At 40.8% G+C, this 27,039-nt stretch overlaps 1 protein-coding gene across 5 annotated transcripts in view; it reads left to right on the forward strand.

Annotated features, from left to right (window-relative positions):
• Positions 1 to 7,186: 7,186 nt before the first annotated feature.
• The window catches only part of LOC132379989 (CDP-diacylglycerol--glycerol-3-phosphate 3-phosphatidyltransferase, mitochondrial), a 55,040-nt gene continuing 35,187 nt past the window's right edge, over positions 7,187 to 27,039 (forward strand). Inside the window, exons 1-6 of one of the 5 annotated variants that reach the window (XM_059948423.1) lie at positions 7,187 to 7,318; positions 11,949 to 12,144; positions 15,091 to 15,171; positions 21,081 to 21,180; positions 23,197 to 23,386; positions 24,951 to 25,129. In XM_059948423.1, the coding sequence (XP_059804406.1) occupies positions 15,106 to 15,171; positions 21,081 to 21,180; positions 23,197 to 23,386; positions 24,951 to 25,129 (535 nt within the window). In that variant the 5' untranslated portion in view covers positions 7,187 to 7,318; positions 11,949 to 12,144; positions 15,091 to 15,105. Of the gene's footprint in view, positions 7,319 to 7,341; positions 7,519 to 7,674; positions 7,813 to 8,943; positions 9,064 to 11,948; positions 12,145 to 15,090; positions 15,172 to 21,080; positions 21,181 to 23,196; positions 23,387 to 24,950; positions 25,130 to 27,039 lie in introns of those variants that run through there. The other 4 variants (XM_059948421.1, XM_059948422.1, XM_059948425.1 and 1 more) reach the window with 4 other exon arrangements.

Below are 27,039 nucleotides of genomic sequence, written 5' to 3' on the forward strand. Positions count from 1 at the left end.
TGCAAATAAAGTAGACTGTTTGGTCCATATTAATTCACCCAAACTAAAACTAAACTCTAGCTTCTTTATTATAGGAGCTGCTTGTTTCTGCCAGTCTTTCTGTAGCATTATTTTATTCATATTTTCAAATATCATTTCCAAAAAAGTAGAACTGATAGATATAAGTCATAAAGTTACTTTTCGTTAGTTGTCATGCTTGTCTGCTTGGCCTAGTCCATTTACTTTCATTGAGTGCATTCCATTTTAAGGTACAAACTGCTTTTCTGATTGGCGATTCAACTACATTTAATACACAGACACCATGGTTGCAGCAACAGGTGGTATTCTGAGATGTACAGTATCTCAACTTCCCAAAGCCATTCCACTAAGAAGAGACAATAGCAGTAGTACAATGGAACAGCAGCAGGATCCCCTTAATGACACATCCAATTCCGACTTAGAAATATATGGTAATTCCTTCTCCACTGATGGGCTCAAATGCTGCAACTTTCTATCCAACTGCTTTTTGAGAATACCATCAGCAGAGAACAGAAGTTTTTCAAGGAAGTGCCCCCACCCCCCCACCCCACTGACTTCTCAAGGGCAATAATCATTGGGCTTGCCACTAATGCTGACATGCTGTGAATAGATGCAAGAATTGCTGATTGACTGCTTGGGAAAGAGGCCAGAAAATGTGGTGACCAATTGAAATTCTGTCATGACTAGTGAATGCATACTGTACACAGCGGAGTGAAAGGTGTGGACAAGATACTATGTGTAACATACTACTTAAACACAAAAAATTCTGCAGATGCTGGAAATCCAGAAGAACAAATATAAAAGGCTGGAGGAACTCAGCATGTCAGGCAGCATCTATGGAAGGGAATAAACAGTCGACGTTTCAGGCTGAGAAAGAACTGGAAAGAAAGTTATTAGCATTTTCACAATTTGAAGCTTAACTGGCAGTTTCAACAGAAGAAGTAATCTTGGGATATTCTGGAATAAAGCTAATCTTTCTTTATAAAAAAAATCCCCATTGTTCTGGAATCCGATCAAGTGGCAAGCAAGTGGCACCAGATTGACATCAGCATGATGCAAGCTCAGTACTACATAATGTCAGCTTTTCATGATGCTTGGGAAATATCATTGCAGGCCAGGAATATGATAACCACAATAACCAGAGTGAGCTGTGTGTAACCTGTCTTTGGCTGGAAAAAGTAACAGCATGCAATGATGTCAATGATTTATTTTTGCAGGGAGTGGAGGAAAGACCATTTTGTTCCAGCTGGATTATTCACATGAGACCAGTGATATTAATATCTAGCTGCTATTTGCAAAAGTATTACAAAGGAACTTTAAAGTTAGTTCTCCAGCTTTGCTCTTTTTTCAGCGTTTCTTACTGTGCTCTGCTGTGTCATCAAAGTGTTTACACTTCATATGTGACCGAGATTGTGATTGAGAAAAGCCTAATTGCACTAAGAGGCACCTCAGAACAATCTGGCATACAGCAAGACTCACTAGACAGCAATCATTATAAGAACACTGGGTGAAGTTTCTTCTTTTTCCAGGTCTAGTACACTGTTATTTTTAATTTAAAATTAGCTAAGAAAAGACCAGGTCAAAGATTTGTGTTATCTTGGTTTGGACAGCAAGCTACATGACATGGATAGAATGTGCAATTATGTAAAATGATAGCTCCTTAAGGTTGTCATAGCAGGGAGGGGGCAAATAATGGGGATAAACTTCCCCTACCTATTAAATGCTCCCAATGATGTGCATCTCAAATAGGCTCTGACAACCAAGTGCAGCTCCTGGCATTCACCTCTGGCTCAGTTACTAAGCCCAGTGGAACTGTTTCTACTGACAGGCGAAGGGGCAAAGGCAGGTTACTGGTCTTTTAAAACCAGTCACCAGGCAGATGGAGCTTGTCAGCTGTGGTTGGCAGCTCATCTAGGAGGAGGAAAACTCAAATCTCAAACCTCTGCTGCCTTGCGGCTACATCCACTCACGGGGAAGGCTTTGGCTGTAAACCCAGAGGGAAAAATCTGGAGCTGGAGTTCCTAAGGCAGTCCTACGTTGAGTTCAATGCTGACTGACAACTCCTGCAATGCTGCTGGTGTCAAACTGTATTGGTCTCCGCTGTTCCTTTGGATTCATCAGCTACTTGGAGAGAGGGAGCTTGCTACATAGGCAACAGCTTGCTCCCCATATCATACTGCCCTGGCTTGTGTAGACAGCTAGGATGCTACATCTATGGTTGACCTTGATCAGAAGAGGGCCTAATATGTAAAATAATAAAAGGTATTTCAGCAACACATTTAACATAACAAAGTATTCCTAGGAACTTCACAAGAGTTATCAAACAAAAACATACAGCACGTAGCAAACAGATGGTAAATCAAAGTAAATTTATTATCAAAGTACATATATATTACCACTTATGACCTTGAGCTTCATTTTCTTGCAGGACATTTACAGGAAAGTAACGAAATACAATAGAATTTATAAAAAAACTATAAATAAATAAAGACTGACAATACCCAATGTGCAAAAGAAGACAGATTGTGTTAATACAAACTAAAATAAATGCTAGGCTTTGAAGAGGAAAATGAGTTGAACAGGCAGAGAGATGTAAGGAAGGAAATTCGAGGATTTAGAACACTGAAAGCTGCTGGGTGATTTGAGCGTGGGAATGACCAAAAGGGTAGAACCGGAGATGTGCAGTGTCCTAGGAGGGTTGTGCGGGTGGAACAGAGATTGAAAAAACACCTTTGAGCACATTAACATGGAGCGCTGCCACAAGAGAGCAGCATCCAATATCAAAGAGCCTCATTGACCAGCCATGCTCTCTTTTTGCTACTGCCATTGGGTAGCAAATAACAAACCTTAAGCCCCACACAACCAGGTTCAGGAACAGTTATTACCCTACGACCATCAACCTCCTGATCCAGCATGGATAACTTTACTTAACACAGCACTGAACCGACTGTGCAACCCACAGACTCACATTCAAAGACTCTTTATAACTCATGTTCTCGGTATTATTTTTTTGTTTGCACAAAGTGTCTTCATATGCACACTGGTTGCTCGTCAGTTTTTTTTTATGTACAGTTTTCTTTCATTTCTATTATATTTATTTTCCTGCAAATGCCTGCAAGAAAATGAATCTCAAGTTACTAAATGATAACAGATACTATTGTTTGATACTTGGATAATTAATTTTACTTTGAATGTGAACTGGAGTGGAAATGTGAAAACAGTTCAGTTCAGAACACCATTTGTTTGTGTTTATTGTTGGCATGATTTGTTTTTTTTCCTCTACACATTGGGTGCTTGACAGTTTTCTTTTATTAATGGGTTCTATTGGGTTTCTTTGTTTTGTGGCTGCCTGTAAGGAGACAAATGGTGATACCATTCACAGGCTGATAGTAGCCTTCACTCTTTAGTATCTAATTTGTTAGAGAGGTACTTGAGGTTGCTTTTGACAGTCGTTACTTTCTAGGGCATCTGGAGCTCCAGGCCTAAATGATTTGTTTCTATATACAATTGATATGTAAGTTTAGTGAAAATCTAATTTGTTTCGCAATTATCCCATGAACTGTGATTAACTGGGGAAATACTTATTCTGCAATGTGTAAAATACTGGATCAGGGGATGGCTATCTGCACTGTATAATTTGCTAAGCACAGGAACAATATATAGGCTGCAGCCCACAGATAAAAGTACTTCTTAAAATGTCATGAGTATTCATTGTATTTAACAAGTATTCAGCCATGCACCTGAATGCCACTGCATAACAGACTACAAGGTACTTGTAGATGAGATTAGTATAGACAGGTATTTGATGGTCAGCATACTTTGGGGGGCCAAAAGGGCCTAGTTGCTGTGTAACTCCATGACCCCATAAAGAGTTTTGGTTTGTCACCTAAAACACTTACAAACTTATATAGAAGAGCATTCTGACAGGCTGCATCACTGACTGGTATGGAGGGGCTACTGCACAGGACTGAAAGAAGCTGCAGAAGGTTGTAAATCTAGTCAGCTCCATCTTGGGTACTAGCCTATAAAGTACCCAGGACGTCTTTAGGGAGCGGTGTCTCAGAAAGGCAGCGTCTGTAATTAAGGATGTCCAGCACCCAGGGTATGCCGTTTTCTCACTGTTACCATCAGGTAGGAGATATAGAAGCCTGAAGGCACCCACTCAGCGATTCAGGAACAGCTTCTTCCCCTCTGCCATCCGATTCCTGAATGGACTTTGAAGCTTTGGACACTACCTCACTTTTTTAATATACAGTATTTCTGTTTTAGCACATTTTTAATATTCTATTCAATATATGCAATTGATTTACTTGTTTATTACTATGTTTTATTTTATTTATTATTATTTTCTCTCGCTGCTAGATTATGGATTGCATTGAACTGCTGCTGCTAAGTTAACAAATTTCACGTCACATGCCAGTGATAATAAACCTGATTCTGATTCTGAGGTACAGAAGCCTAAAGGAATGCACTCTACAATTCAGAAAGAGCTTCTTCCCCTCCGCCATCTGATTCCTAAATGGACATTGAACCCATGAACACCACTTCTTTTTACTATTTCTATTTTTGCACTATTTTTAATGAGCTATTTAACATGCATATCTATCTACTTACTCTAATTTTACATTATCATATATTGCATTCTACTGCTGTCGTTAACAAATTTCATGACCTGTGCCTGTGATATTAAACCTGATTCTGACTCTAAAGGGCATTGCACTATGCAGTATCTAACATGTACCAATGGGGGCAAATTACAGTGTGCAACGTGCAAAACATATAATGTAGGGTCAGGGGTAAAATGTAGAGAAGCATGTGATGTGCATGAAACTGGTTTCTTGGTTTAGTAATAGTTCAGTATCCATTTTTAAAAAACACAGCATGTAAGGACAATGTGCAGTCTGCAGTGTTAAAGTGCAGGGCAATTGTTACCCATTAAACATCACACTCCTGAACGAGTGTGGATAAATTCACTCCCCTCAATGCTGAACTGACTCATCTTTATGGACCCTACATCTCATGTTCTGAATATTATTTAATTGTTTGTTTGTTTGTTTTATTATAATCATGAATCAGCATGCCACTGTAATCATTTTTGGAATCTGCAGAACATTTATGTCAGGGACACAGTTTTTACGTACACACTCTTGGCCAGATGTTTAGGAAGGCTTGACAATAGATGATGTCCAAAGTCCCACCGATTGCTGAGTCAGATCCTCTGCAGTCAGTAGATTTGAAGCTTTTATCCAAAAATGAGTGGGACAAGTCCCACCCCTATAAACGCAGGTGTAGTACCATGTAAGAACCAGCTCAGGCCAAATGCAGCAAAGCAAACAAATTAGAGACAGTTGGCATCAAGTCCAATATGTATCTGACTCAGGGAAACAGCTGCATGTCAGAGGATTGAATCAGATTGATTATTCATTCAAGGGATATGACCATCAATGTCAAGGCCAGCATTTGTCACGCATCCCCAAACCCAATAAGTAGCTTGTTAGACCACAGAGGACAGTTAATCACGCTACCAAAGATCTCACGCCATATATTATCCAGACTAGCAAGAATGATGGTTGTAGGGTAGTAACTGTTCCTGAGCCCTGGGGTCCCACAGCACCAAGTTCAAGAATAATTATTACTCTACAACCATCAGGCTCCTGAACCAGAATGGATACTTCAGTCACCTCAATACTTAACTGATTCTACAACCTACAGACTCACTTTCAAGGACCCTACCACTCATGTTCTCGATATTTATTATTTACATATTTATTATTACTTTTTTTTGTACTTGCAGTGTTTATCTCCTTTTGCATATTGGTTGTTTGTCAATCTTTGTGTGTAGTTTTTCTTTGATTCATTTGTATTTCTTTCTTCTGCCGTGAATGCCTGCAAAAAATGAATCTCAAGGTAGTAGATGGTGACATGTATGTACTTCGACAATCCATATAATTTGAACTTTGAGTTGAGCCTTTTTACTCTCAAGGAGCTGTGCATAAAGTGCAGCAACAATATGCCAGCTGGAATCACTTATAAAGCTCTCATTAGCTTTGTTGACCACAAACTAAGTATTATAAAATCCCACCTTATTCTTGAGGGGGAAGGTGATCTAAAAATCTTGTGAACATGGCCTAGAAGCAACCCCAGAGTTGTTAGAACAATTCTTAAAAGCTGCAGAAATGGTCCAACTCCATTTCAAGTGCAATTTGGGGTGGGTAGTGAACCTCTAATGCTAGCAATGCTCACATTCAGAAAACACAGAGTTAGGGGCAGTAGGCAGTCTGCAAAATGTAGGGCAACATGTAGTCCATGATGTACAAAAGGCACGGGCATAACAGATTGGACACATTTAGACAAGAATCTTGGCTAGCATGGACCAATTGGGCTGAAGGGCCTATTTCTGTGATGTCTCTAGTCACTTAGTTCTGTCATTTGCAAAGTGCCTCGTTTAATAGGCAAGCTAATAGGCGCAACTTACGTAGACTGTAAAATGCAGGGTTTAGGGATAACATGCAATTTGTGAACATATAGGAAGGAGAGGCAAAGTGAAGTGTGCAAAATGCAGGGTTTAGGGGCAGCACAGTGGGCAAAATGCAGGGTTTAGGGGCAACATAGGAGCAAGCAAATGCAGGGTTCAGGGGCAACAGTGTGCAAAATGCAGGGCTTAAAGTCAAATTGCAATGTGTAAAATGCAGGGTTTAGGGGCAACATACAGTTCATTGGTTCCATTTAATGTTAGGGAATGTATATAGTATACAATCTGAAATTCTTACTCGTTCCAGACATCCACGGAAGAGGAAAACGCCTCCAAAGAATGAATGACAGAAAAACGTTAGAACAGGTACGTGGATGAGGGGTGTATGGAGGGACATTGGCCAGGTGCAGGTCAGTGGGACTAGGTAGAAAAATGGTTCGGCACAGCCAAGAAGGGCCAAAAGGCCCGTTTCTGTGCTGTAATGTTCTGTGGTAACCCCAAAGCCCTGCCCCCCACCCCCCCAACTCCACGCACAAGCAGCAATAAAGCATCATCCCTCCCCTCCTGCCTCACTTGCTCCAGCAAGCAACATCAGGCTCGGGGATCGCATTCGGCGTGCAAGATGCAGAGTTCAGGGTTAAAGTGAGAGTTTGCAGCGAGCTGGAGCGGAGCGCGGTTTGCGGTCACCAACCTGCAGCCTGGCACCGTCTATCCCAGCATGCTCCACGCTGCAAACATGGCGGCGCACAGGTTGGTGGCCTCGGCGCTTAAAACCCTCGCTAGCGGCTTGACCAGAAGAAAAGGGGCGCTGAGGCGAAGGGAGCGGAGGTGAGTGTTTGAAGCCGGAGGCCAGCTTTCCCCCCCCACCCCCGGCGGGGAATTTCGCGAGCCGAGGGGTGGGCCCCGCCTCCAGGGCTCAGATGCCGGCTTACACCGGGGGCCGCGCTGCGACAAATGTGTCCAGAACCGAACGGCTCCTTGGCCACTCTTTCGTTTCCCGTTCTCTACTCATCCCCAAGACGCAACAGGTGCCAGCCATTTAAGTATATTTTTTCTGGGGACAACACACAAAGTGCTGGAGGAGCTTAGCAGGTTGAGCAGTGCCTGTGGAGGGAAACGGACAGGCGTCGTTTCCGGTCGAGACCCTTCATAGGCGATGGAGAAGACGTTGCTATGGTATTCTGGCCGCAGCCAGCCCAACTTACTACAGGGCTCTGTATCTAGGAGCTGCTCGTAAGTGGGATATAAACGAAAACAGTGTGTGGGAGAGGATCATAACAGCAGGTGCGGGAAGAATAGCCGCCTGCAGAATCACTCTATGGGTGAGCGAGCCTGCTCAATGCCACCAGCTTTGCTCATTGTTGTAATTCCGTAGTGGGGAGAGAAGGTATATGGAAATGTCCCGTATCCGCTTGACGAATGTTAGTAAATCTGTCGTCATCTATCGATCCCTGCCTGGCCTTCCAAACAGTTGTTGGTGTATACAGGGTATCGGAATCAGGTTTATTATCACAGGCATGTGACGTGAAATTTGTTAACTTAGCATCAGCAGTTCAATGGAATACACAATCTACCAAAGGGAAAAAAGTAATAATAAACAAACAAACAAGTAAATCAATTACATTTATTTATGTAATCCATACATTTATGGATTACAAAAAGTCCAAAAACAGAAATACTGCATAGTTTTTAAAAAGTGAGGTAGTTTCCAAAGATTTAATTTCCATTTAGGAATCAGATGGCAGAGGGGAAGAAGCTATTCCTGAATCACTGAGTGTGTGCCTTCAGCTTCTGTACCTCCTCCCTGATGGTAACAGTGAGGAAAGTGCATGCCCTGGGTGCTGGAGGTTCTTAAGAATGGACGCTGCCTTTCTGAGACACTACTCCCTAAAGATATCCTGGGTACTTTGTAGGCTAGTATCCAAGGTAGAGCTGACTAGATTTACAACCTTCTGCAGCTTCTTTCGATCCTGTGCGGTGGGCCCCTCCGTACCAGACAGTAATGCAGCACTCCACTAGTTGGCATATCTCCCTCCTGTACGCCCTCTTGTCACCACCTGAGATTCTGCCAACGATGGTTGTATTGTCAGCAAATTTATAGATTTATAGCAAATTTAATATTTGAACTATGCCTAGACACACAGTCATGTGTATATAGAGAGTAGAGCAATGGGCTAAGCACACACCCCTGAGGTGTGTCAGTGTTGATAGTCAGCAAGGAGGATCTAATTTGCACAGATTGTGGCCTTCTGGTTAGGAAGCCGAGGATCCAATTACAGAGGGAGTTACAGAGGCCCAAGTTCTGCAATTTCTCAATCAGGATTGTTGTAATAATGGTACTAAATGCTGAGCTACAGTCAATGAGCAGCATCCTGACGTAGCTGTTTGTGTTGTCCAGGTGGTCTGAAGCTGTGTGGAGAGCCATTGAGATTGCGTTTACCGTTGCCCTATTGTGGCAATAGGCAAATTGCTATGGGTCCAGATCCTTACTGAAGCAGGAGTCCATTAATCGGATATTTGTGACCTAGAGAGGAACTATAATGGCAAAAGGAACTGAATTGAATCATTTTGAGGTAAAACCAATAGAGGCAAACTTTCAGACGTACTCAATTAGTCATGCAGCATCTGTGGAGAGAAACACCTTTCTGATCTCTTGTGAGAAAGTGAGCCAGATGATCTGACTGAAAATCTGCAAAATCTCCATTTCCTGGATCTGTTGTTGCATAGAATGTTCAACGTAGAATGATATTGTTTGATCTATTTAGAATCTGTTCACAGTGCAGTTAACTGCTCCTTGCTGTATTTCATGCAAGATGGGTAGTTTCCTGTTGCTTTGTTATGTGTACATTCCTCTTAAATGATTTTACTTGCGATTTAACTTTACTATTTTGTAGTAGGAAACTTCACGTTCCAGCAATCTTCCAGATATTTTTTTCTGGAATTACTTCATGGTTCTAGTGTAGTTAATAGAAGCTGCAATGAAAGAAGTTTGATTACATGAACTGATCAGTTGGATTCTTCACATCCTTTACAATTACAATTAATATCCACTACTGACTGATAAATTCCCATTTCATTACTGCTTCTGATAGGCATAATGGCACAGTGATGTTCTATGCATGATGCTTTACAGCACCAGCGATTGGCAGATTGGGGTGCAATCTCTGTTGCTCTCTGTAAGGAGTTTGTACATTCTCCCTTTGACCGTGTGGGTTTCCTCTCACATTACAAAAATGACATACAAGTTGGAGTTAGTAAGTTCTAAGTGTGCTGCCTCCACACATCCTCAGGCATTGATGGTCATTAACACAAACAATGCACTTCACTGTATGTTTTGATGTATGTGGGAGAATTAAAGCTAAACCCAATGGAACTTGGATCTGGATGGAATACAAGGGGGAGTGGTGGAGTGGTGCTGACTTGATGATTCTACTTCCAAATTCTATTCTTATTGACACTTATTGTCCCAGTCTGAGGAAGTTGGGGTGCTTGGTGCTTCCATTCAAGTTGTTGGATTTTTTTTTTGTTCGGTAACCTATCAACATATACAAAGTTAACCTGGTAAGTGATGTTGAGGTATAGATTAGCCATAATTGAACTGATTGATGGAACAGGAGTAAGGGGCTATTAGGTCTATTACTGTGTGCTAGATTCTTTTTTTTATGATGGCATTTCCAAGTATTTTCTTTTTATGTTGTACTGTTATAAATCATAGGAAGACTTGACAGGATTATGCTTGTCACTATTCTTTGATTTCCAAAGATATACTGTTAAAGTCGAATCTGAATAAAACTTGGGAGTCCAGCTTCTTATAGTTAAAACATTTTATTGCACACCCTCCTGCAGGAGTTTGAGACCCAGTTTTCGAAGGGAAGGCACAAGTACTGCCACCATCCGACAAGTGGGCCCACTTAGTCAGGTTACAGCCGTATGTTTATACATCGTAAGCCCCATACATTACTGTCGCAAGATGTTATTTGAACTGGTACACTCACCAAGTCTGTTGGTGCAAAACTTAATTACTTAGATAAGAGTGTCTGCTAAATCAAGGTTTAATTACAGATGGATGTACTGTCCAATTCTTATCAGTTATTCCCTTTGCTAGACCTTGACTTAATTACAGATGGATATTCATTCCTGTCCTTATCGGTGAGTCCTCCTCCTCCTACTCAAACGAGGGTACAATGGACAATGTTAACAAGCCCTCAATGTCTCTCTGCAAACCAAGGGAGAACTAGTATAAGCCGGTTTTTAGCTAACTGCTGAAGACAGAGTTTACTTCAGTTCAAAAATTCTTATTCAGTCCCAATTATTCTTTTAGCCAGAGGTTACGTATGTTCAAAATGATTTTTAAAATATTCTCAATACTGTACTGTGCAAAAGTCTTAGGCACTTTAAGGTACCTAAGAGTTTTGTACAGTACTGTAACAATATAATGAATAGCACTGTACTGCTGCTGAAGAATAAAACAAATATCATAACATGTGAGTGATGATAAGCCTGATTCTGATATGGGTCTCTATTGCAGTCTGAGTAGGAAGGGGGGCAGGGAGAGGGGAATCATGGTTGGGAAAAGAGGAAGGGATTGGGAAGCAAAGGAGAGACATTCTGTAATGATCGGTATTCCAATTGTTTGGAATCAAATCACCTTGCCTGATGTCTCGGGGCTGGATGTGTCTGCACCCGTGCAACCCCCCACCCCTGGCAATCCTTCTCTGCCACCTGTCCTATATCCCTCTTGCAGTGCTTATCCCTCGCCATTTCCCAACATCATTTGTTCCTGCCCCCTCCTTCAGTCCTGATGAAAGGTCTCGGCCTGAAATGTTGACTGCTCGTTTCAACAGATGTTGCCCGACCTGCTGAGTTCATCCAGCTTGTTTGTAGATTTACAAATTTGCTCTCTGCTTAACTTTGACAAATACAGTACTGTGCAAAAGTCTTGGGCATCCTAGCTATGTATATGTGCCCAAGATTTTTGCACAGTACTGCTTCTGATGGCTGAAATGAATTAAGTGTGATTTGTAATCATCTGTATGCTCAAAACCTCTCATGGACCACATTGCTTTCAAAAGAAACTGCAATTTATCTTGTATGTCAAGAAGCCAAAGTTTGAAAAAACTACTAAGAATAATAAGTTAAAAAATTTTAAATGGTAATTATTTCTGTGCTCCTATTATTTGGGTTGAAGCAATTGAATTCTTCAAATGAGTCATTTAATGTCTCAACTAGTTACTTTGGTTGACCTTAATCAACTTGAAATGTCATTCCTTCTTAAAACTAACTTGCTTACCCCTAAACAAAATTAAGGAAAATGTAATGCATTACATATTCTGTATTGTGTCATTCTTTCAATAAAAATTAAATTAATACATTTTAAAAAAGAGAGCAATACACTAACTTGCAGGCTGTTAACTTCCCTGTTATCTTTCTTTAATATAAGAAACCTCTTTGCGTATAGGTCATCATATCTGCTCTTGGCTCCACTGCTGGCTCAAGCTAAAGCAAAGGCTGATCTGCCCCCTCCACCTTGTTGCATTCCTGCACACAATGTTCAGCGATTCCAGTGGATTGGAGAGCTCATTCCAGCTTTTGGAATTTCGGGGAGTCAAGTGAATGTCTTAAGTTCTCCCTCAGAATTCTATGGTACATTGAAGGTGAGTCAAGCAAAGCATTTTATAACCTGAACAGATGACAGTCTCTTCTCAATGCCTTTTAAATTTGATGAGTAAAAGTTAAGAACAAATTTGCAGTACCAGATTTTTATTTCTGTTTGCTTTCCAAATCTCTATCTCTATCTTTGTCCCATCAAATAACATCATAAAACAATTTCCATTTTCACTCGTGATTACTTCAGGTGTACATGTTCTGGGTTCCTGCACAGTATGTGAGAAAATTATATTTGGAAATTTGAACTACTGTTTTACTTGTTCATTCTGTTTTATTTGCATTGGTGGATAGAACTATAACTAGTCTCTGACTGCTTTATGAAGTCTCCTGTGATACTTGACTTTAAAGTTGCAGGGGTTACTTGTGTAGTATTATGCTTGCATATTTTTAATCTGCTCATTAAGAAGGTGTTTAGACAGCATTATTTTCCTGTAATGCAGGAGGTGTAGATTCATCCAGGGACTGCAGACTTCAAGTTGGCTTTAGGATAAGTTAAGATTAGCATTTTAAAAAAAGATACATCTGGTTTACTCATGAATATACAGGAAACATGCTGTTGTTGCTTATTGTAGACTATACTCAGTGACCACTGGATTAGGTACACCTGTACACCCGTAAATATCAAATTAGCTTAAGGTGAGGAAGCAACTTGATGCATAAAAGCATGCAGATGTAGTCAAGAGGTTCAGATGTCGTTCAAGCCAAACATCAGAAAGGAGAAGAAATGTGATCGAAGTGACTACGACCATGGAATGATTGTTGGTGCCAGACAGGGTGGTTTGAGTATATCAGAAATTGCTGATATCCTGGGATTTTCACGCACAATAGTAGCTAGAGTTTACAGAGAATGGTGTGAAAAACAAAAAAAAACAGTGAGAGGCAGCTTTGTGGGTGAAAAAGGCTTGTTAATGAGGGTGGTTGGACAGACTGGTTCAAGCTGCCAGGAAGGTGACAGTAACTCAGAAAACCAAATGTTACAACTGTGGTATGCAGAATGCTGTCTCTGAACACAAAACTTGTCAAACCACATGAGCAGAAGACCAGAAATATACACTCGGTGGTGACTTTACTGTATTGGATTCAGCCTGAACATGCCACACTAAAATCATCTCGCACCTTCGAGACTTCATTTCATGCTGCAAAAATGCCAGGTCGTAAAAGTGGTTCGAAAGCTCAGCTCTGAAAAGGAAGTTATAGGCTATTGATTTCAATAATTGTTTTCCAGGAAAAGTTTGATTAATAGAGGTGTTAGTAGTTTGGTTGCTGCCAGTAATTCATTGCAGTGTTTCACCAGCGCCATCTTAAACCAGAAGAGGAGATCTTTGGAGTGAAGGAGGATGAGAGATCACTTGATAGAGGGGTAGAAGATGATAAGTTGCTTAGATCGAGTTGATACCCAGAAACTTTTTCCCAGGGTGGAAATAGCTACTATGAGGGAGCATAATTTTAAGGTGACTGGAAGAAAATATTGGTGGGGGGGGTGGTGGCAGAGCTTTTTACTCAGTGAGCTTTAGGTGCGTGAAACACCCTGCCAGGGGTGGTGTTACAGGCTGCTACATTTGAGGCATTTAAGAAACTTTTAGACAGGCACTTGGATGATAGAAAAATGGAGGGTTATGCAGGAGGGAAGGGTTAGGTTTATCTTGGAGTTGGTTAAAAGGTTGCCACAGTATTGTGGGCTGAAGGGCCTGTAATGTTCGAGTTAATTAGTTTATCACTTAATTAGCAACAGGAACTAACAGTTTACATTATTCAGGTAAACACATGCTGCTAGCCACGTTACGCTGTCGGTCAACAATAAGTAATAGAAGCTTAGCACTTGACATCACTACAGTTTGTGGCAAAATCTGCCCAATCAAACCAGGAAACCAACAGATTTTGAGAAAACCAAACCAATTTTCTCACATCCCTTCTGCTGTTACAAAGCCCTGTTGACTTTGTTTGTTCGTTTGTTATATGCCATGTTGTAAGACGTGGACGATCATGGTCTTTTCATGTCCATGATCATTCTTGGCAAATTTTTCTACAGAAGTGGTTTGCCATTGCTGCCTTTCTGTCTTTGCTAGACAGGTGACCTCAGCCATTATCAAACATCTCAGAGATTGTCTACCTGGTGTCGTTGGTCACCTAACCAGGGCTTGTGATATGCACCAGCTGCTCCCACGGCCTCATGTGACCCGATCGGAGGGGCTGAGTAGCTGTGACACCTTGCTCAAAGGTGACCTGCTGGCCAGCAGAAGGAAGGAGCATCTTACACCTCCTTTGGTACAGGCGTATCTCCACACGGCCACCCTTCTCCAATTTAGTCCTTTTTATCCCACTTCCAATTCCAGTACAAAGTAATTCTCCCTGTTAACAGCAAAATCTTTTATATATGTGATCAAGTAACTTCCTGTCATGTGACATGGCCCTCCTGTCACTTGGCAAGAGTATATCCAAAAAGCTTACGCTGTTTAACACATCAACCATTGGTTTTCAACAATATTTAGTTGAACGATTTGCAATAAGTTAATTAACCAAATGGTATGTCTGATATCGCTACTCTAAACTGAATAAAGTTGTGTTGTCCTCAGCATTGTATTGAATATAGATGAAAATATGAGCTATCCCACTATGCCTGTGCCCTGGAGATAACATGTAAAATACACACTTCTATTTTACTGTAATGAAGTAGTTAAAAAAAAAATAAAACCATGTGTAAAAGATAATGCGTTCATTGAGATTGGGGATCTCAAAACTTGGTTAGTTTTAACCAAGGGGTTAAGAGTTCTTTTCTTCTCTGTTGGATGTACTTTGAGCAAAAGGATTTGGATGATCATGGCCAGATTGTTTGAGCCTATATGAGTAACTTCTGCGCAGTATTTAGTATAAATCACTGTGAATTTTCTGAATATAATAGTATTGAAATAATGTTTTGATTTTATTTGTATAAGTAGGAACACATTAAAATGGCAAAGAAGAGAATCGTTTTGGCTTCCTTGTACCTTGGAACAGGTCCTTTGGAACAGGAGCTGGTAGGTAACATACCAGAGAACTATGAAAGTTAATTGTGGAATGTTATCTTACTTTTTGATATAATTCCTTCTCTGGAAACTAGCAAAGTAAAGGCATGTAATAATCTAAAACTGCATATGATTAAAAATTTGATGCTTCATGTTGTATTTCAGGTGCACAATGCTTTGTTTTTAGAAATGTCAGATTTTATTGTTCTTCCCTAATTTCATTTGAGTCAGTGAAGCTGAGCGACTTTGAACTGTTGTTGTCCATAAGGTATAGGAGCAGAATTAGGCTATTCAGCCCATTGAGTCTGCTCTGTCATTCCATCATGGCTGATCTTGGATCCTACTCAACCCCATACACCTGCCTTCTCGCTATAACCTTTGATGCCCTATCAATTAGGAAACTTATCAATTTTCGCTTTTAAGTATATCCATGGTCTTTGCCTCCACAGCTGTCTGTGGCAGAGCATTCCACAGATTCACTACACTCTGGCTAAAATAATTTGTTGGTGCCTCTGTTCTAAAGTGTGTCCCTCAATTTTGAGGCTAGTTCTGGAATATCCTCCCTACATCCACTTAATCTAGTCCTTTCACATTCGGTGGGTTTCAATGAAACCCCCTGCATTCTTCTTAATTCCAATAAGTACAGGCCCAAAGCGACCTCATAGGTTAACCGCTTCATTCCCTGAATCATCTTCGTGTTCCAGGTCTGAATGTTCTCCAATGACAACACATCCTTTCTGAGAAACGGGCCCAAAACTGCTGACAATACTCCAAGTGCGACCTGACCAGTGTCTTACAAAGCCTGAGCACTATCTCCTTGTTTTCATATTCTGTTCCCCTTGAAATAAATGCCAACATTGCATTTGCCTTCTTTACCACAGACTCAACCTGTGAATTAACTCTCTGGGAGTCTTGCACGAGGATTTCCAAGTTCCTTTGCACCTCTGATGTTTGAATTTTCTCGCCATTTGGATAATATTCTGCAGTTTTGTTCTTTTTACAAAAATGCATTATCAAACATTTCTGAACACTGTATTCCATCTGCCACTTTTTTGTCTATTCTTCCAATTTGTCTAAGTCTTTTTGCGTTCATATTGTTTCCTCAGCACTACCTACCCCTCCTCCTATCTTCGTATCATCTGCAAATATTGCCACAAAGCAATCAATACTATTGTCTAGTCAAGTCAAATCACTTTTTATTGTCATTTCGACCATAACTGCTGGTACAGTACACAGTAACAATAGACGACGTTTTTCAGGACCATGGTGCTACATGAAACAGTACAAAAACTACACTGAACTATGTGGAAAAACAACACAGGAAAATAAACTACACTAGACTACCGACCTGCCCAGGACTGCATAAAGTGCACAAAACAGTACAGGCATTACAATAAATAATTAACAACACAATAGGCACAGTAGAGGGCAGTAAATTGTTGTCAGTCTAGTCTCTCGGTATTGAGGAGTCTCATAGCTTGGGGGAAGAAACTGTTACATAGTCTGGTCGTGAGAGCCCGAATGCTCTGGTGCCTTTACCCAGACGGCAGGAGGGAGAAGAGTTTCTATGAGGGGTGCGTGGAGTCCTTTATAATGCTGTTTGCCTTGTGGATGCAGCGTGTAATGTAAACATCTGTAATGGCGGGAAGAGAGACCCCGATGATCTTCTCAGCTGATCTCACTATCCACTGCATGGTCTTGCGATCCGAGATGATGCAGTTTCCGTACCAGGCAGTGATGCAGCTGCTCAGGATGCTCTCAATACAACCCCTGTAGAATGTGATGAGGATTGGGGGTGGGAGATGGACTTCCCTCAGCCTTTGCAGAAAGTAGAGACGCTGCTGAGCTTTCTTTGCTATGGAGCTGGTGTTGAGGGAGCAGGTGGGATTCTCTGCCAGGCAAACACAAAGAAATTTGGTGCTCTTAACGACAAGGAGCCGTCGATATTCAGCGGGGAGTGGTCGCTCCGTGCCCTACTAAAGTCAGCAACCATCTCCTTTGTTTTGTTCACATTCAGAGACAAATTGTTGGTTTTGCACCAGCCTTTTAGTCGCTGCACCTCCTCTCTGTATGCTGACTTATCATTCTTGCTGATGAGACCCACCACACTCGTGTCATCGGCGAACTTGACGATCTGTCCAAATCAGTGGCAAACTACATGAAAAGAAGAGGTCCCAATACTCTCCCCTGAGTAACATCACTAGTCACTGGCAGCCAACCAAAAAATGTCCCCTTTATTTCCCCTTTCTGCCTCTTGCATGTCAGCCATTCCTCTATCCATGCCAGTATCTTTCCCATAATCCCATGGGATTTTTATCTTGTTAAACAGCCTCGTGTGTGGCACCTTATCAAATGCCTTCTGAAAATACAAGTAAATGACACTTACTACCTCAGCTTTCTCCACCATGTTTGTTACTTCCTCGAAGAACTCTTAACAGATTGGTCGGGCAAGATTTCCCTTTACAGAAACCATGCTGACTTTGACTTATTTTATCCTTAGTCTCCAAGTACCCTGAAACCTCATCCTTAATAATGGACTCTCAACCCTTTCCCAACCCACTGAGGTCAGGCTAACTTGGCAATAATTTCCTTTCTTTTGCCTTCCTCCCTTCTTAAGTGTGGAGTGACGTCTGGTGAAGTGACTTCACCTTCCTTTTGGGCAAGTTACTTGGATCTTGACCAAGTGACAGCGAAGTAATCGCAATATGTTTCTGAGTCAGAATAGTGTGCAATTTAGATTTATGGCCAAACAATTCTTGAGCAAAGTGTTTATAGTTTTCCGTTGGGGTCATTGAAGCTCCCTCAGAGACCACTAATTATTTTACAAGTCACAAACTCAAGCTTGTGATATATTCTGGGTAGGTCATGAGAACCTTCCTGTCACTTTCCGTTTCTGAGACTGATGTTGTTGGAAATAGGGTCAGAAGAAATCAGTGGGAAATAAAAGGTGGCTTTAAATATAAATATTTACTGAACTATACACTTAATTTGCAGTTGTTTATAGTAGTGAGAGAACAAATGGGAAGAAAGCAAATGTGTTAGAGGGTAAGACTTCTGAACAAGGTGGTTAAGCCTTCTGCATTTTGAAGACTAAGATCATTGAGAATTTTATTGATTTATTATGAGATTTTCCTGCTTACAAGGTAAACATTTATTGCCCTGCTGAAGAGTCTCAGTCCAAAACATCAACTGTTTATTGCTCTCCATAGATGCTGCCTTATGTGCTGAGTTCCTCCAGCATTTTTATATGTGTTGATTTTGGATTTCCAGCATCTACAGAAACTCTGTTTTAAACATTTGTTGTGCTTTAAGGCAAATTTTCTCCCCGAAAACATTAATAAACTGGATGGGCATTTGACCAGAAGGTTTTCGGTCAGTCTTACTCATATCAGCTTTTATTCCAAATGCATTTAATTTCTTGAACTCAAGTTATCGAACTCCCTAGATGGTATTTAAACTCTTGTTTCTGAATCATTATTCCATCTCTAAGGCCGCTGCTCAAGCAACTAAACCATTCTCTTGCAGTACCGCTAATTGGTTAGTCTGCTTTCCAAATAGTTGAGTGTTTTGGCTTCTTTAAAAAAAAAATTGTAATTCTTTAATAAATTGCAGGAAAGCAGTATTACTGTGAATGTTGTTGGATTTCTGCAAAGCTGTAATTTATTTCTACAAATAAAATTCACTGCATATTAAGCTCAATTAAAATTGTATTTTTGTTCCCATTTCTACCTCCTACCCAAGATCCACAAACCCACTTATCCAGATAGACCTATTGTTTCAGCTTGTTTGTGCCCCGCTGAACTCGTATCTACATACCTCGACTCTGTCTTATTTCCCCCAGTTCAGTCCCTTCGTTCACACACTCTGGATCTTTTCAATAATTTCAGGTTTCCTGGCCCCCATCATATTTTCAAGATGGATGTCGTCCCTATACACCTCCATCGTCCACCAGGAAGGCCTCAAAGCTCTCCATTTCTGTCTGGACACCAGACTCAACCACTACCAATCTCCTCTGTATAGCAGAACTTGTCCTCACATGTAATAATTTCTCCTTTGGTTCCTCCCACTTCCTTCAAACAAAAGGTGTAGCCATGAGCATTCGCATAGGTCCCAGCTATGCCTACCTTTTTGTTGGCTACATGGAGCAGTCCATGTTCCAAGCCTACACTGGTGTCACTCTGCCACCACTTTTCCTACAGTACATCGATGACTGCATTGGTGCTGCTTCCTGCACCCATGCAGAGCTCATCGACTTCATCAACTTTGCCTTCAACTTCCACACTACCCTCAAATTTACTTGGTCCATTTCTGACACTTCCCTTCCCTTTCTCGATCTCACTCTCTGTATTTCTGGAGACATCTACTGATGTCTATTATAAACCCACTGATTCTCACAGCTACCTGGATTATAACTCTTTCTACCTTTTACTTGTAAAAATATCATCCCCTTCTCTCAATTCTTCTGTCTCTGCTGCAGCTGCTCTCAGGATGAGACTTTTCCTTCTAAAACAAAGGAGATGCCCTCCTTTTTCAAAGAAAGGGGCTTCCCTTCCTCCACCATCAACACCGCCCTCAACCACATGTCTTCCATTTCATGCACGTCTGCTCTTACCCCATCCTTCATCCACCCAACCAGAGATAGGATTCTGCTTTCTCTCACCTACCACCCCACTAGCCTCCACGTCCAGCACATAATTCTCCGGAACTTCTTCCATCTCCAACGGGATCTCACCACCAACGACATCTTTCCCTCCCCTCCTGTATATCGGTGAGACCCGGTGTAGATTGGGAGACTGTTTCGCTGAGCACGCCACCAGAAGAAGCGGGATCTCCCAGTGGGCATTCAGTTTAATCCCACTCCCCAATCCCATTCCAGTATGTCAATACATGACCTCCTGTACTGTCACAATGAGCCACACTCAGGTTGGAGGAACAACATTTTGTATTTTGTCTGGGTAGCCTCCAGCCTGATGGTATGAACACCAATTTCTCGAACTTCTAGTAATGGACCCCCACCCTTTCCTTCACCAGTCCCCATCCCCTTTTTTTCTCTCTCTCACCTTATGTCCTTGCCTGCCCATCACCTCTCTCTGGTGTACATCCCATTTTCTTTCTTCCATGGCCTTCTATTGTCACCTATCAGACACCCCCCCCCCTCCAGCCCCGTATCACTTTCACCAATCAACTTTTCAGCTATTTACTTCATCCCCCCCCCCCCCAGTTTCACCTATCACCTTGTGTTTCTCTCTCCTTTTCCCCCCAACTTTTAATTCCACTCCTCATCTTTTCTTCCTCCCAGTCCTGCTGAAGGGTCTCGGCCCGAAACATCGATTGTACTTTTTCCGCAGATGCTACTTAGCCTGCTGAGTTCCTCCAACATTTTGTGTACGTTGCATGTATTTCTGTCAGTTTATTCTGAGGGTGATAACTATTTGGTTTTTAAATTAAAATTTATTTGATAAAAATCATCAATTTATAAATTAAAAAATTGGAATAAATGTTATTGTGTTTAGTGGGACAAATCGGAGAAACACATTTATCAAGCAATTCTACCTCTTGTTTAAAATGTTATTAGCATTTGATTTGTTTTTAAAATGAAAGACTTGGAATCCATTTGAACATCCCTGTTATTAGAAGCCTGGACATGATAAAATTAGTCCAATTTCTTGAATAACTAAATATATTTTAAAACAGCTAGTTCTGGTAATTCCACCTTCCACGGCAAGTTACACCGATAAAAGGAGAAAAGAAACTGGAAGACTGTATTGTTTTAATCAGTACTGTCTTGATTTGTGGTAGGAAAGGAGAATTATTTGATTTTCTAGAACTAGAAATGAAAATCTTCAAGTTTTACAATACTGATGGAATTGATATTTCAGGTCAAGTCAATAAATTATGTTGCTTCTCTCAATATTCTTTAGGTTGATTGTATTGAGGAATCTCTGCAAAGGTCACAGGAGGAAGCTCTGGTACCTGGTCTTAGAGTTGCCGTTCTGCTAGACTGCACAAGAGGGTCTAGAGGTGTGTTACAGCTGTTAGAAGTATTTACCTATTGATGTAATGATGGAACTAATTCCTTGGAAAAATTACTGGCAGTAAGTTAATTAATGAAATTGTAATGAAAAATTCCCATTGCCCTTTGAACAAAGGCCAGTTGTGTATTGCATGTGTTGTGCTTGATTTGTCATTAATATTTATAGCATTTCAACAAATAGAGCTATAATTTATCGCATTGTATATTGGGTGTTTCAAACTGTAATGTTAGGTGACGGCTGAATGGCATTTGAAGAGCCAATCACATCGTAATGATATAGACTATTCATGTACTCAATGTAAGTTGCTCAAAAGTTGTCTCTTAAACTGGGTGCTTTAAAATTAGTAACGAATTTCTCCAAGGAGCTTCCAGTTGTGGTCTGTTGTTGCTTAGATTATTGTTGATCTGGGTTTATGCAACTGTATGCTAATAAAACTTGGAAACTTAATTTGGGCCTTTCCCTCAAAGGGATGATAGAAACTATTGCTTACTTCCTTTCACCTGGAGCTCTCCTGCTGCTCTTGGGTCAGGGTGCTGACATGTATTGAGACACTGGAAGCATGTTGTCTGACCACATTTTCAGGAAAGTTTCCTTGATCAATATATGGAGGTCCCAACTAGAGAGAGTGCTATACTGGATCCCCTTTTGAGGAATGAGACAGGGCAGATGACAGGAGTGTGTGTAGGGGATTACGTTAGATCTAGTGGTTCTAATTTTGAGATAATTATGGAGAAGGGTAGGATTGGTCCTCGGACTGAGATTTTAAATTGGAGTAGGGCCAGTTTTAATGACATCAGATGTGATCTGGCAGGCATGGACCTTAACAAGGCCATTGTAAAATCCCAGGTGAGAGGCTGGTCCAGAAGGTTAAGTTGCTTGGCACTCAGGATGAAGTTGGTAATTGTCTGCAAATTAGAGAAGACAGTGGTAGTAGATGACTGTTTCTCTGACTGGAGGCTTGTGGCTCGTGGTGTGCCACAAAGATTGGTTCTGGGTCCATTGTTGTTTATCATCTGCATTGATGATAATGTAGCCAACTTGCAGATGACACCACGGTTGGGGGTGTAGCGAACAGCGGAGAAGGCCATCAGAATTTGCAGTTGGGAAAATGAGCTGAAAAATGGCAGGTGGAATTTAATGCAGACAAGTGTGAGGTGTTGCACTTTGGTAGGACAAACCAGGGTAAGACTTGCACAGTGAATCTTGGGGCTCTGAGGTGTACTATAGAACAAAAGGATCTAGGAATCATAAATTGTTAAGGTTGTAAAGTGAGTTTTTAGCACATTGGCCTTAAATCATTGCATTCAGTATAAGAATTGGGATATTGTGTTGGTGCTGTATAAGGCATTGGTGAGGCCAAATTTAGAGTATTGTGTGCATTTCTAATCATTTGCCTACAGGAAACAATATCAATAAGCTTGAAAGGATGAAGAAAAATCTTACAAAGATTTGAGAACCTGAGTTATAGGAGAAAAAATTGAATAGCTTAGGTCTTTATTCCTTAGAGTGCAGGGGAATGAGGAGTGAGCTTTAGACATATACACAATTATGATGAGTATAGATAGGTATGCAGGAAGGCTTTTTTCCTTCAGGTTGGGTGAAACTAGAGGTCATAAGTTTAGGGTGAAAAGTGAAATATTTAAAGTATATCTGAGGGGACAATTGCGCAAGTGTGGAGCAAGCTGACAGGAAGTGGATGCAAGTTGAATTGTAACATTTAAGGTAAGTTTAGATAAGGTATGTGGATGGGAGAGGTATGGAGGGATGTGGTTTGGATGCAGGTAATATGTGACTAAACAGAAGATCAAGTCATTATGGACTAGATGGGCTGAAAGGCCTGTTTCTGTGCTGTAGTATTCTGACTTTATGACTGTATGTTTTAATCCTTTATGACATTTTTTGTTTACTTATTAAAATTTTCCACATTAATTGTTTTGTGAGAAATTTTTAAATTGAAAATTGATCATCATTCTATTTTTGATTGTGTTGTACTATTCCCTAGGCAAGAAGAACTCTCGAACTATGCTGATTCCTTTGTTGAAGAAGTTTCCAAATCAAGTGTGTATCTCTTTGTATCACACCCCAGACCTCAGGGGAATTCTTAAACTCCTTGTACCAGAGCGTTTCAATGAGACGATTGGCCTACAGCACATCAAAGTCTACCTCTTTGACAATAATGTTATTATTAGTGGGTGAGTATAAAACACAGTAATTGATTTTCAGAATAAATTGAATATCGCCCCTGATAATGAGTGTTGTGGCAGAGAATAGAAATCCCCAATATGTAGAATTTTGCCAAATTTAACAGCAGTTCTTATTGTCTGTAATTTATCCAGATTCCCACCTAGTTGTTTGGCGTTCGAGAGTCTAGACAAGATATCCAGTAGTGTGTGGCCAGAGCTGGGCCAAGCAGACTGATAGGGAGCAGCTGTAGGGCAACGTGTCCTGCGGGGCAGTCCACTCCAGATTGTGCAGAGGGATGGGTTGTATCTGAAGCAGTGAGTCTTTGCACTTGTAAAGGTTCAACATCAAAGTTGCTTAGCTGTTTAAAATTTCTTTAATATTTGAATAGACATGCAACTTTTATGGTATGTTTTTTGTTTATTTTAGAGATACAAGAAGGTAACAGGCCTTTCTGGCCCAACAAGTCTGCGCAGCCCAATTACACCCATGTGACCAATTTACCTATGACCCATATGTCTTTGGAATGTGGGAGGAAACGCATGTGGTCAAGGGAAAACATACCAACTCCTTAAAGGCAGAAGTGGGAAATCAATCCTTGTTGCTGGCGCTGTAATAGTTTCATGCTAACCATACTGCTACTGTGCCGCCCCTGAAATTCTTTCACAAAACAATTTTGTGAGTAGCTATCATGAAAGATTCCAACATAATTGAATGGCAAGTCTCCTCGCAGTACGCTGTTATGGCAATGCACTAGAAAAGTGGAGCATTTCACACAGGAGCTCCTGATTTCCATGTTTAGCAGTCTGCAACTCAAAATTGCTGATTGAGTTTTGCATTAATAATGGTGAGCGTCACTAGACTCATAGTTACTTCTACTAAGTGTGGACCGGTGATTCAGTTGTCAAAGTCATACTGCATGTAAGCAGGCCCATAGCCTCACAACATCCCCACAACTACTGAGTGCCTTTTTTGTACTAATCCTACACATGTTCTCTTATTAGTTCTATCACTCACCTATACACTAGGGGTAATTTACAGAGATCATTCAACCTACTAACACAAGCACAAAATGCTGGAGGAACTCAGCAAGTCGGGCGGCTTTAATGAGGCTGTCATTCAAAACATCAACTGTTTATTCCCCTCCATCGAAACTGCCTGACTTGCCAAGTTCCTCCAGTATTTTGTGCTAGTTATTCAAATATTTCCAACATCTGCAGGACCGCTGGTGTTTGTAGCCCATTGACACATTTGTCTTTGTGGTGTGGGAAGAAGCTGGAGCTCCCAGAGGAAACCCATGCTGTCACAGGAAGGACGTGTAAACTCCATGCAGTTGGCATCAGAGGTGGGGATTAGATTTTGATCACTGGAGTTGTGGGGCAGAAGCTTTATCAACTGTGCCACTCATCACCGTGTAACGAGGGAAAAAGATCTGATGGGTGGAATAGAATTTGTGAATGTAATTGTTGTACTGCTGGTAGTGAAACTGATCTAAACACACAAAAACCCCTGAATTTGGGAAATTTAAATGATATTGCGGATAATAAATTCTACCTTTTTGTCCAAATATTCTAGAGCAAATCTCAGTGATTCCTACTTTACGAATCGCCAGGATCGTTATGTTTTACTACGTGACTGCCGTGAGATTGCAGATTTCTTTGATGAGTTGGTTGGTGCAGTCAGTGATATCTCACTTCAGTTGGAGCAGAATGACACAGCTGACGTGAAACCAGGAATGATCCATCCATTCACAGGTAGGATCAATTTACCATTTCCTCAACCTGTTGCCAAGCCGTTGAATTATGATTTTTCAGTTAACAAAATTATATGAATTAGTTATTGCTACCCTCTGCTTGAAATGTATGGAAAAATAGACTCAGTGACCACTTTAGGTACGGGGATGAAACCCAGTGTAGCCTAACCACTTCAAGGTTCGACATGCTGTGTGTTCAGAGATATTCTTCTGCATTGTTGTAATGCATGGTTGGTTGAGTTACTGTTGCTTTCCTGTCAGCTTAAACAAGTCTGGCCTTTCTCCTCTGACCTCTTTCGTTAACTTGGCATTTTTTCCCACAGAACTGCCACTCACTGGATTTTTTTCAAATGCACTATTCTCTGTAATCTCTAGAGACTGTTGTACATGAAAATCCCAGGAGATCAGCAGTTTCTGAGATACTCAAACCTCTGAGTCCGGCACCAACTGTCATTCCACAGACAAAGTCACTTGGATCACATTTCTTCCCCAATCTGATGTTTGATCTGAACAGCAACTGAACCTCTTGACCATGTCTGCATGCTTTTATATATTGGGTTGCTGCCACATAATTGGCTGGTTAGATATTTGTATGGGCAGGTGTACCTAATGAAGTGGCCATTAAGTGTAGTTGCCTAGAGACTTGATTCCCTTGTTATGCATATGAAAATTGTTTTTTGTTTTCCCAACGTGGAACATGACTATAATGATTTGCATGTTGAATTTGGAGATCAGGAGCAATTCCGCCAGGCATTACCTGATGTGAAATGCACAAGTTGGAAATCATTTGTTTTCTGCACTGAACATGCAAGTTCTGAGGGCAGGAGAAATTAGCCCATGTGGTTCTGAAGATGCTAATCTTTGGAAGCTACAAGTTCTACCAGGTTTTAATGGCGAAGAATGATATAAGCAAGGTTTCTGCAAACAAAGTCCAGCCAAGTCTGGAAATCGAACTGAGTTGGTCCCCTATTAAAGTACTCATTTATTTATGTTCTTTATCTCTACTGCTGTCTGGTTGGCTCAGATCTCATAACCTACAAAAATCCACCTCTTTCCCCATCTCCGTCTGGTTCTGCCAAGTTCAATCACAATGTTACCATCATTTGGGTAATAGAAACTCGCCCTTAAAGAATTCACAGATCACTTCCCAAAAATACAAAATATAGAATAAAATTTTCTGTCATGAAACTTGTGTTTTAGGTGAATGAATAATATATTTTTTCATCTTGGACTTGATAAACTGCATTCTGTGCCTTTTGTTAGAGAAAATCATGATATAGCCATTTATCTAGGGACTCAAACCCTCCCAATCCTCCCTAGTAATATGTGCCTCTTGTATACAATCTGAGAATGGAAATGTCAAATAATAGAGGCTGTAGTTTTAAGGTAAAATGGGGTGGAATATTAAAGGAGATTTACAGGGCAAGTTTTTTTTAAACAGAGGGTGGCAGGTGCCTAGGATGTATTATCAGGGAAGTGGTGGAAGCAGGTATGACAGTGATGTTTAAGGAGCATTTAGACACACGAGTAGGTTGGAAATAGTTCAGATGGAATTAGTTTAAATTGTCTTCGTGGTCACTGCAGACCTCATGGTTCAAAGAGCCTGTCCTGTTCTGTACTGTTCTTTGAACTAACTACAAGTGAAGGCCCTGTTAATTTAGAAATTCACTTCCTTCCAATAGTTAATGAATATAGATAGTCAAAGCTTTGTCAATGAACTTGGCTTATATACTTGAGTTTAGATTCTGACCAACTTCAGCTCAGAAAGAAAACATTGAATCGTCTGGTAGAACTTGTATCTTGGGCTCAGAAGCTTAAGGTCAAGTTTCATTCCAGAGATTCGAGGGGAAAAGTCTACATTAATGCTCCAGTGTATTAAGAGATGTGGATGAACAAATCTTTATCTCCTAC

The sequence above is a fragment of the Hypanus sabinus genome, chromosome 23 (genome assembly GCF_030144855.1).
Source record: "Hypanus sabinus isolate sHypSab1 chromosome 23, sHypSab1.hap1, whole genome shotgun sequence".
In the NCBI taxonomy this organism is placed as follows: Eukaryota; Metazoa; Chordata; class Chondrichthyes; order Myliobatiformes; family Dasyatidae; genus Hypanus; species Hypanus sabinus.